The sequence below is a fragment of the Aedes aegypti genome, chromosome 3, assembly GCF_002204515.2.
Source record: "Aedes aegypti strain LVP_AGWG chromosome 3, AaegL5.0 Primary Assembly, whole genome shotgun sequence".
Classification (NCBI taxonomy): Eukaryota; Metazoa; Arthropoda; class Insecta; order Diptera; family Culicidae; genus Aedes; species Aedes aegypti.
The window spans coordinates 242,508,631-242,520,792 of record NC_035109.1 but is presented as its reverse complement, the minus strand read 5'-3'; the positions used below and the strand labels follow the sequence as shown (position 1 = coordinate 242,520,792).

Genomic DNA, 12,162 nt, shown 5'->3' with positions numbered 1-12,162 from the left:
ATATAATCATAGTGATACATTGTCGCATCGATAAATGGAGTGGTTCTGGGGATTTGCTTCTTGAAATGGATAGGGTGATTATGATGACGTCCCGTGCGGCCTTAATGATGTAGTCTACGGCGCGCAGCTTTTCAGCAAAATCACATTGATCACATCAGTTCGAATTCTACCGTTCGATGATCTTTTCGAGTTGGATATTTTCCCGACTTCTCACAGTCCCTCCGTATTCAGTTGAGGTCTAGTTTTGTAAAAAAAATCAGACCCTGGTGGCACTTTTTCTGATTTCAAAGAGCAGGACAGTTAATTGTGCGTCATGAGAGAGGGACAGAGAAAGGAAATTTATCGTGACGTCACCATGCACTCTTCTATGGATTAATGCACGAGTTCACTAATTTGACGTTTGAGCGGTGCCGAATTCACTCGTTGCCATGGTCACGTAAATAACACAGCACCGCTCAAAAGTCAGATAGTGAAGTCGTGCACCGGTCCATTGGTCTGCATTCTGATGTGGCAGGCACCATTGTCGCATAAAAATATAAGATCACCAGCACTTATACACTGAGGATGTCTGTTAGTCCCATGCAGTCATTCGGTTGGTTCCTTGTGTGAGTGCAGCTGATCTGGCGATACTGGATCAGCATCCACGGGCGGCCAATCAAGCTCAAGTTCAATGTTATGTTTTGGTTTTTGATCCTCCACCACTAGTGATCCTTATCATATAAAGGATCACTAGAAAACATAACCCGGATAAAAATACAATACAAAAAACAGCGTATTGTAACAGTACCATTCAATATATTGGAAATATTGTGCTCTGCAAGATAAATCCACGTAATGCGATTATATGAAAATGTCGATATACCGTCGCAGTGATAATGAAAATCACCAAATGTTTCAGATTTAGCAAATTTGAAACATTTGCGTCCTTGAAGAACGAAAAAATCCAAGCCTTCTTGAGTTTTGACGTTGCGTTTGAAATGCGCGCATATCTTCTGCGCGTTACCGCCGCCGCTGGATGTGGATTTAAAATGAGCGCCGCAATACAAAACAGTATATTGTATAATGGCAATACAATTACAGTACAATATATTGTTTTGAACAGTTTCACTGTATTGTATATTAGATTTTGGCAATATAATGTATGGGTGGTTAAGTATCGTAACAATACAAATATATATTTTTTCTCATACATACATTTTGAAAATACAATACGATATATTGTTCATGATTGTCTTGTTGTACAATACAAAAACAATTCAACGAACTGTATTTCAATTAGTGATGAAAAGTATAGTATTTGTTTTTTTCTGGATTGTCCTCCAACTTACCGGATATTCGTGCCAACAGTAGCAAAATGATTTTAAGTCCTTTGAAGTAAAGATATTTATCATGGTTGCATTCGTCGTTACAGCTAATGTCAAGTGACTTCTTCAAAACTACTTATTTTTACTTTTTGAATATTTTTCACCCAACATTTCTTGCTTTCTGAACTTGTTTTGTTTACTTCTTTCAGCCAAGCTACACAGAAAAAAAGCAACAGTTGTTTTACGCGAAAGTAGGAATAAAAAACAATACAGTGTTCTGTTACAATATATTGTATTGTTTTTGAATTGTATATTCAAACAAGAATAATGTTGCTTCGTCATTCAATTACAATACGCTGTATTGTATCCAATACGTTATTGTGGTCTGCATTACTACAGTTATATTGTACATTAATGGTTTATTCCATTCACCAGTCTTCTAAGATCATCCTTCTGTTCCAAGATTTGAACAAGCATGCTTTGAATTCATCTCAATAAGCGGGATCGTTTTCAATCCTGATTTTTTCAATCTCAGCGTGCGGGATTTGTGACAGGATTCAATCTCAGGATTGAATCACTGTTATTCAGCTCTTAGGATCAATTGGATTCAAGAATACAACATGCTCCCCAAATGAAATAAATGTTCCTTGTGTCCAATATGAATATTCGACGTTCCAATGGGGATTTGGATGAAGCAAGCCTATGGAATGAGAGGCGCAGCAGTAAGAAAAACAATAAAATTATATCGGTCGTCAGGAATGTCCAAGAGTTGCATCAAACCACCCTACTGGTTGGCACTACTGGGGGTCATTACCAGCCTTGGTAAAGTGTAGGTATTAAGTCAAATATTTGGTAAATTCATACATGCTCTTGCGGATGTCAACCATGTTTGGTAAATTCATACATGCTCTTGCGGAAGTCAGTTCTAAAATTCTGATAGCATTTTTTTGCAGGCTGCTTGGGCACGTCAGGAGTTAATCATCAATATTAACCTCCTTTTCCCGAGCAGCCTAGATAGCCGCGTAGTGTCGGTAGCGGTTGTTTCAACTGGCTAAGAATTAACACTACGGACTGCCTGTTCCGGTGGTAAAAGTCCACCTCACAGGTGACCCCTAATTTATGGTGTGATGCGTACCGTGCCTAGAAATGAATGGTTAGGGGGTCTAAATAAAACCTAACCGCTAACGGAGCCTGTGGGGTACCAGGGCGCCCTCCACAGTATTGAGTCCTTCCTGTGCTACCCGGAGCAATGGTGCAGGTGACCTTGTGTTTCTCCGAGATAATCGGCTGCCCTTCTTCAGTCTCTATCCTGAGGCTTAATAAGGGTAGGATTATGAATATGTTGACATTTAATTTAAATTATCACCTATATGGATTCGCATTATGCGTTTTACACAGTGTATTCTGTGCTCTTTCGCCTTTGGCGACTTTAAATAGATACCGATCTGGTTTTTTTCGTTGCTGGTCTTTTTCGTGTTGAGATTGCAAAAAGCTTAATCCTGCCTAGTTTGGGTAGTGGCTACGGTTAGGTTAGCTCAGATCAATCTTCAGCATAAAAGAACAGCAACGATCAATCTTTGCAGACTCATGCAAAATGGTGCAGCCCAAGTGGCGCTAGTTCAAGAACCCTACTTTCGTAGAGGGAACTTCTATCTAGGTAACCTTGTGGACCCAGTTTTTGCTACTTTTAGCAAACTTGAAATGGCAAACTCGCGCTCCATGCCCCGCGCATGCGTGCTCGTTAATAAAGCAATCGTTGCTACACTCATTTCTGAGTTAACTACCAGAGATGTATGTGCTGTCACAATCGATGTTTCTGTTGGTGACTTCAACAGGAAATACGTCTATTGTTCGGTATATTTACCACATGATGAACCATCCCCAACGGATGACTTCAAACGAGTTGTCGTACACTGCGTAACAAAAGGCCTTCCGCTGATTGTGGGCAGTGATGCCAATGCTCATCACATCATCTGGGGCAGCTCGGATATCAATTTGAGAGGCTCCAGTCTGATGGAATACTTAAGTAGTACAGACCTTGGATTACTTAACATAGGCAATCGCCCAACCTTCATGGTTTCTAATAGAGAAGAAGTGTTAGACATAACGCTCTGCTCGAATAGAATCAGTCACGAGTTGACGAATTGGCATGTATCAGATGAGGAATCATTATCTGATCATCGCTACATCTTCTTTGAACATTCAAATGTAACTGCGCAGACTTTGCGTTTTAGGAATCCCCGGTCAACAAACTGGGAACTCTATATTGAATTAGTTGCGACCAAATTTCATGGTTATTCTCCGTCCATTGAAAATCCAAGTGATCTGGATGATGCCGTTGATACTACAACATCCTACATTATGGAAGCTTTTGAAGAAGCATGTCCTCTGCGGTCTGTAAAGACTACAAGAGGGACCCCATGGTGGAATTCCGATCTGACTAGACTCAGGAAACAATGTAGAAAGAGTTGGAACAGACGCCGTTCAGCTGGATCAGAGTCGTTCAAGTCGGCTCGCAAGGCTTACAAGAAGGCTCTTCGTTCTGCTGAACGATCCGGCTGGAAAAACCTTTATACAAATGTTTCCAGTTTGAGTGAAGTCAGTCGGTTGAACAAAATTCTTGCAAAATCTAAGGATTTCCAAGTGAACGAAATTCGCTTACCTAATGGCTACTTTGCTTCTTCCGATGAAGAAGTTTTAGAATGTTTATTCAATACACACTTCCCCGGATGTGTGGACATAGCATCTACGGATGAACCAAATGTCTTTTCATGTAGTTACGAGTTTCTGGCCTTGGCTCGCAGTATCGTAACTACTGAATCGATTCAATGGGTACTTAATAGTTTTGCTCCTTTCAAATCTCCAGGAGCGGATGGGATTTATCCTGTTCTGCTCCAAAAGGGATTTGAGTCTATCAAACATGTTTTGAAAAAGCTACTTGTAAGCAGTTTTGCTACTGGGTACATTCCCAAATCCTGGCGTGATATTACTGTAAAGTTTATCCCAAAAGGAGGACGTGCGTCGTATGAGGAAGCGAAGAGTTTTAGACCAATCAGTCTGACCTCTTTTCTTCTGAAATGTCTGGAACGCATTATCGATCATCACATCCGTGATGTTTATTTGGCAAACATGCCTCTTCATGTGAATCAACATGCTTACCAATCTGGAAAGTCCACTGTGACTCTTTTACACAAAGTTGTATACGATATCGAGAAAGCATTCGCTCAGAAGCAATCGTGCTTGGGTGTTTTCTTGGATATTGAGGGTGCCTTTGATAACGTGTCTTTCGATGCCATATTGGAAGCCGCACGAAACCATGGGCTACCTACAATGATTACCAATTGGATTCATCAAATGCTCAAAAACCGACATCTTTTCTCGACATTGCGTCAAGCAGCGATTCGAAAATTGAGTGTTTGCGGATGCCCCCAAGGGGGAGTCTTGTCACCACTTATGTGGAATCTCGTAGCAGATACGCTATTGAGGCAACTCAATAATTGCGGTTTTCCAACTTATGGATTTGCCGACGACTATCTAGCTCTGATAGTTGGTATGTGCATAAGCATCCTATTCGACCTGATGCAAAGTGCTCTTCAGGTAGTCGAGAGTTGGTGTCGCCAATATGGCCTTTCGGTTAACCCGAATAAAACATCTATTGTTCTTTTTACGGAAAGACGAAACCGCGATGGAATTCGACCTTTGCGTCTTTTTGGCACTGAGATTAATGTGACTGATCAAGTAAAGTATGTCGGAGTCATTCTAGATTCCAAACTTTCATGGACACCTCACATTGATTTCAGAGTCAAAAAAGCTTGTATGGCCTTCGGTCAATGCCGGCGTACCTTTGGTAAAACTTGGGGCCTCAAACCCAATTATATCAAATGGATTTACACAACAGTTGTTCGACCAATATTGGCATACGGATGTCTTGTGTGGTGGCAAAAGGGCGAAGTGAGAACAATCCAATCAAAATTGGGCCATCTCCAAAGGATGTGCTTGATGGCGATGTCTGGTGCGTTCTCTACAACTCCCACAGCAGCGCTAGAGGCCCTTTTCGACGTTGCGCCACTACACATATATCTTAAACAAGAAGCACTTTCTTGCTCTTACCGTTTATGGGTACTGGATCTACTGGAGAAAAATCCAGTGAATCGTAGATCTACACACACTTCGTTGTTTCCACTTTTGGTGAATTGGGACAAAATTGTCCTTGCTCCAAGTGATCTCACAATTGGTTGTCACTTTCCTTACAGGACATTTACCACACAATTCCCTTCACGGGAAGAGTGGACGTCTGGCTATTTGGAAAGAAGTATATCAAACAATATAGTATGTTACACTGATGGCTCCCTTCTTGAAGGTAGAGCTGGTGCAGGAGTATATTCTCGTGAGCTAAGGCTGAATCAGTTTTACTCACTTGGTAGAAACTGCACCGTTTTTCAGGCGGAAATATTTGCTCTTATGTGTGGAGTGCAATCAGCACTTCAACAGCGCGTAATGGGTAAAGTCATATACTTCTGTTCAGATAGTCAGGCTGCTATAAAAGCTCTCGCTTCGGCCAACTCAAGGTCGAAGCTTGTTATCGCATGTCGAACTCAAATTGAGGAACTGAATTCAGTCAACTCTGTAAACCTTGTATGGGTACCTGGCCATTCTTCCATCGCTGGAAATGAATTGGCTGATGAGCTAGCTCGCGATGGAGCATCGCATGACTTCTTTGGCCCTGAGCCGGCTATTCCAATTTCGAAGTGCTGGGTGAAGCTTCAGATAAACTCTTGGGCGGCAACTCAGCACAAGCAATATTGGAATAGTTTGGAGTCGTGTCGTCAAACAAAATTGTACATTACTGAGCCATCTCCAAAGGTGGCGAAGTATTTAACAAATCTGTCAAAGCAGAATTGCAGTCTCTTGGTCAGAGCGTTAACAGGCCACTGCCGACTTAACTATCACATGGCAAATATTCAGCGTGCTGACTCATTTGTGTGTGATAGTTGTGACTCCGATTATGGAACCTTGTATCACCTGATATGTAACTGTCCAGTTTTTTTTCGCAAATGCGATTCCAATTACTTGGTAAACACTTATTAAGTGAAACTGAATACAGAAGCCTGAATCTTCAGGACATCCTGTTATTCTTAACCCGCTGTGGTAATGAGCTATAGGCTCTCTTTACGCTCATGCGTTTTGCAGTGCCCTTTTTAGGGCGCTGTTCGAACCCATGTGGTATGGAGCTACATGCTCTCATTTCGCTTATGCGATCTTCCCTCTTCAAGGGACCCCACTCCTATTTCCTCCCATCTTTCCCTTCCCTTTCCTCTCCCATCGGGTAGATGATGAAATAGGCTCAAATATGGCGATGGCACAAATCTCCCAACTGGTGGGGAACGTGCCTTTGGAGCCGGCCTTCTGATACCTGATACCTGCATCAAACCACCCTACTGGTTGGCACTACTGGGGGTCATTACCAGCCTTGGTAAAGTGTAGGTATTAAGTCAAATATTTGGTAAATTCATACATGCTCTTGCGGAAGTCAGTTCTAAAATTCTGATAGCATTTTTTTGCATATTCTCTGATTAAAATCAAGGAATCTCGTCTTAATGGGAAATCATTACAGCACATCATGTAGGTCAGAAGGCTGTCAGAAATTTACGATAGACTCATTCCAAACGCCCTGTCAGACAGGAATTTTCAGACAGAATTGCCAGAAATATCAATGCTGACTTGATTAACTTTACCATCAAACAATTGATCAAAGATTCAATCCTGGGATTCAGTCATCCCATACATGTGGCATGATTCATTGTATGCCAGGATTTGAACCAAAAATTCGCGCGAAACAAATCTTTCTCTGGTGATTTTTAATCTCAGCAGCTCTTGGAAAGGGATTTTTTGAAGACTGCCATTCACTGAATGATACGTTTTTATCCGGGAAGTTTTTGGACGTGTGCTGTTTGCAAGTGAAGTTTTGAGAAAATATGTCAAGATTTATTAGAAAATAGATTTAGTAATAAGGTTTTAACTTATTCTCAATTATTTTTACAATTATTTACGTCGATTAAATAAATGAATGACGCAATGCACAGTACCTTGGGGCCTCGTTAAGTCTTGCCAGTAGTGGCTTTAAACCAAAACAACTTTTATGATTCGATTTTTTGTATGGTTTAGATCTATATTTTTTGTCCCGCAAATTTCCCCGACTTCTCTATGAAAAGTACAATCGTGCCTGTCACTATGCAAAATGGCAACTCTTGCAAGGAAACTCTCAGTTAATAACGCTTGGTCCCAGTAGAGAGAATTCCCAAGTAACATTGATAGCTGAATAGTATCTTGATCAGCTTAAATGGTGTTTATGTTAGAGATTACGAATCGTAGCAACCATTGAATTATATTGAATGTAACGATTACTTGAATAAATTAGTCTTTAGTCAACCGTCAATCCGTTCAGTCGAACTTCTCTTGCCCTCCGAATACCCAATAGGTTGTGGGCCCCAGTCAAAGCCATCCGCTTGAGCGAATTTGAATTTTTTCACTTTTCGCTGCCGAAGTAGAAGTTTCTGGAAGTAGGAGTACCATGGAGGGAAGCAAGATTTCGATCGTGAAGCTGAATAATTCCAACTATGCTGTGTGGAAGTTCAAGGCTGAAATGCTGCTGACTCGAGAGGACACGTGGAAGTACATCGAAGATCAAGCCCCGGAGCCGATGACGGACGAATGGAAGGGTGGTGACCGCAAAGCGAGAGCGACGATTGCGCTGCTCGTGGAGGATCAGCAACACTCCCTGATTCGCGATACGAAGACGGCCAAGGAAGCTTGGGAAAATCTCCAGAAACACCACCAGAAGACGTCCCTCTGCTCGAAGGTTGCAGTTCTGAAGCGAATTTGCAACAAAACGTATAAGGACAGGGACGACATGCAGAACCATCTATTCGAGCTGGTAGAGCTGTTTGGTAAGCTGTCGTGTGCTGGACTGGACCTAGGTGAGCCACTGATGGTTGCATTGGTGCTTAGGAGCCTCCCCGATTCTTTCGACACGCTGGCGACGGCCCTAGAAAGCCGTTCCGACGATGACCTGAAGCTGGAGCTGGTCAAAAGCAAGCTGGATGAAGTGGCCAAACGGGACCATGGATCGACGGATTCAGCGATGAAGGCAAGTTTCCTGAAGAAAAAGAAGCCGCTGGTGTGCCATTTTTGCAAGAAAACTGGCCACAAGCAAAAGGAGTGTAAGTTGTACGCCGAGGAGGCGGAATCGGAAAAAGGTCGTTCACCAAAAGCAAGAACTGCACGCAGTGAAGACGCGGTGACATTTGCCCTGATGGCCGGTGTCCAAGCGAATTCTGGTGAATGGATTGTGGACTCGGGAGCATCCCGGCACATGTGCGGCGAACGAGGATTTTTCGAAGATCTAGAAGAAAGCGGAATTCGAATTCGTCGAGATAGTTGCCCATCTTCAAAAATGTTTCAAGCTGACGGTGTTGGGTGACATCAAACATTTCGTTGGCATCAAGGTGACCAAACATCAGAATGGGTACCTAATCAATCAGCAGGGCTATATCACCAAGCTTGCTGCACGGTTCGGCCAGACGGATGCGAAAGGGTCGAAAATCCCAATGGACCCTGGTTACCAGCAAAAGGAGGAGGATTCAGCTGTTCTTTCGAATAGCGACCAGTACCAAAGTCTGGTGGGTGGTTTGCTGTACATTGCAGTAAATTCACGGCCGGATATTTCGATCAGCGCATCGATTCTCGGACGATCCGTTAGCCAGCCCCGAGTTAGGGACTGGACAGAAGCGAAGAGAGTGTTGAGGTATCTCTACAACACTCGAAATCACCAGTTACAGCTAGCAGCGAATGGTAAAGGCTTGGAAGTTTACTGCGACGCCGACTGGGCCGGTGACACCAAGGACCGGAAATCAACTTCTGGTTTTCTCATTTTTCTCGGTGGTGGAGTCGTGAGTTGGGCTTCCAGGAAGCAATCCTGCGTGGCTCTGTCATCCACTGAATCGGAGTTCATTGCTCTGGCTGAAGCGTGCCAAGAAATCCAATGGATACGCAAGCTTCTTAAGGATCTGGGGAAGAAAGTGGATCATCCGATCTGCATCCGTGAAGACAACCAAAGCTGCATCCGGCAGGTGGAGAACGAGAAAGTGGATCAACGATCGAAGCACGTCGACACAAAATATTGCTTCATCAAGGACCTGAAAAATAAGAACATTATCAGTTTGTCGTATTGTCCTACAGAAGACATGCTGGCAGACATGATGACCAAACCGTTGACAAGTGTGAAGCTGGGAAAATTAAGAATTGCAGCAGGAATTGTAGCTATCGATGTCGAGGAGGAGTGTTAGAGATTACGAATCGTAGCAACCATTGAATTATATTGAATGTAACGATTACTTGAATAAATTAGTCTTTAGTCAACCGTCAATCCGTTCAGTCGAACTTCTCTTGCCCTCCGAATACCCAATAGTTTATACAGCATCTTTGCAGCTAAATGTACTATTATTCAGCTATCAATGTTACCTGGACATGACGCACTTCGCTCCAAATTGGATTACCACACGAGTTGTAGAGTCCAGAAAAAGTGTTATAAGAGTGCACGTTTGAATTACAAGAAATGGGGAGACGGATCCTAGTATTGGCACTTTTGATTAACTTCGGCAGTGGGTTTGTTTGAAAGCGACTGAGCTCATATTTGGCCACAATGTGCGTCGTATTGAAATGCTTCTTATTGCAAAATTTCAGACAACTCGGCCAAGAACAACCCCCTATGCCAAAGTGAATCATGTATGTGCCAAAGTAGCTCTGTACTCTAAGTGCACTAAAGACCACCAGTATAAAACCTAGCCCTGAGCTGCTATCACACTTTGAAGAAGCGTGCACACTTTTGTGACGGTCCAATTTGTAGTGAAATCAGCAATGATTCCAAGTAGAAAATGATAACCACCTTGATTTCTAATTTAGGACACCCGCATCTGGAAGCTCTCAAAGATATCTTCTTTCGTGTCATCAAGCTTATCGTTCGTTGCCGCACAGATACTAATCACGCTCCAGTAGAAGTACTTGCTTTCATCATATAGATTCGGACGCTTATCGACTTCCATCGAATAAGTAATCTGCTTTCTAATCAGTATGAAGGGGTTCCACGTTTTGCTCTGTTGCCGACAGTGAACTGTATGCTGAGGTCGGAGTCAAGAAAGTAGTATGACGGAAAATATCCGGAGCTCTCCGGATTACACACCGTCTTGAAGTTGGAAGATTTTTGAACAACTTTACTTCATGCGCTATGGATCACGAGACGATTCAAACAGGTTTTTTTTTAGATTGATGTGTAATTACTGCTGAGCATCTTGCTCAGGGTTTATAAGAATGAAGTACCTGTTTTGCTCTTGCCCACAGTTGATCAGCAGAAGTTTTCTCGTTTCATTTTGTATGGGGAAAGGCATCTTACTTCATATATCTTGTGAATGTAAGCATTAATCGAAAAAATATTTGGTAGGCGCGATAGCCATCAGCATTGCGCACAACCGGTACCAAATATTTTTTTCGGAAATAGTTCTCAATTTTGAGAAATAATTGGTTAGATGCATTTCGCCATACAATTTTTTACGCGTTACCTTTTAGCGATTTTTCGTGACCCTAGCGCAAGTGCGTTACTATTTGGCGAGTAGCGAATCAGGGCTGCATGTAACCCATTCCTATCAGGATTATGTGATAAACTTATCCAGTAGGCTTTGTTTTAAAGATTTCGTCAGAATGTAGCCCAGGATTCTAGTAGCCACCACGACAAGCGAGGTACCACTACCAGTGTTGTGCAATATCCATCAGCGCATTGAAGTGTCCCAAAGTTTGCCCTGGACCTGTTAGGGACGTTCTGATATATCCACTGAGGCAAATAGACTATCGAAGTACATAGGTACCCCTTAAGAAAATTCGTCACTAGAAATCGGGTTGAAATTCATAAATTTGCCTTATGAAACCAAAATTTGAAAAATCAAAAATGTTTTCGCTGCAACCTGGAATTGAACCAGGAACCTTGCGATCGATAGGCCCGTGTGTACACCTCGCGCTTATCGACGCGTTGATATGGAGTAATGCTAAAACGATACATGAATCGTTCATATTGCAATCATCGCTCCACCTTTCATAAGGCAACAAGTATGAATCTCGATAGTCCAGTTCGCTAATAATTGCTAAAACAAAAGACGTCAGCAACTCAATAAATTTATCAAAATCGTATAACAAATTTTTGATTGTACATCAATAGTTATTTATCAATAGTAACTTGACAAGTTGAACAAAAAAGACTATTTGAGCATTATAATGAGCACTCGAAATCACTCCAATAACTACTTTACATTATTGAACTTCGTCTAAAAGTGATGGTGCTCAACAGACAACATGAGCATTAAAATATGCATATTGCAAATAAGTCAATTATGTAGCTTGGAAAAATCCTACTTATTTTGGTTGAAATCAATATATTCGATTCTGGTTTTTGTCTGACATCATGAGCGTTAAAGGGTTAAGCTTAGATGAAGGTCATGTTCCAGTTGCGACGTACTGCCAAGAAGAAGAGATAGTCATCACGAGAAAGAAATTAAATGTTCACCTTTATATATGCTTTCTTTTGCAGCTGGAGTTCCTAGCACAAGTATTATGCATCGTCATCATGGTCCTCTTGAACGCCTGCGTTTGGCGATTCTTCGTGAAGGCCCTTCACACAAACGGTGGAACGCTGGTTGCCTCGCTGGTCAGTGCTGCAACGAACTACACCGTATCGGTAAGTACCTACATCACTCATTACAATAATCACATGAATCGGATTGGATAAATGGAAATGATTCGTTCTGATCCCATA

The 12,162-nt window shown here is 42.2% G+C and overlaps 1 protein-coding gene across 1 annotated transcript in view; it reads left to right on the top strand.

Moving 5' to 3' along the window:
• The window catches only part of LOC110679481 (transmembrane protein 42), a 29,281-nt gene that overhangs the window by 16,919 nt on the left and 200 nt on the right, over positions 1-12,162 (top strand). Inside the window, exon 2 of the mRNA XM_021854185.1 lies at positions 11,938-12,084. Within this exon, the coding sequence (XP_021709877.1) occupies positions 11,938-12,084 (147 nt within the window). The remainder of the gene's footprint in view (positions 1-11,937; positions 12,085-12,162) is intronic.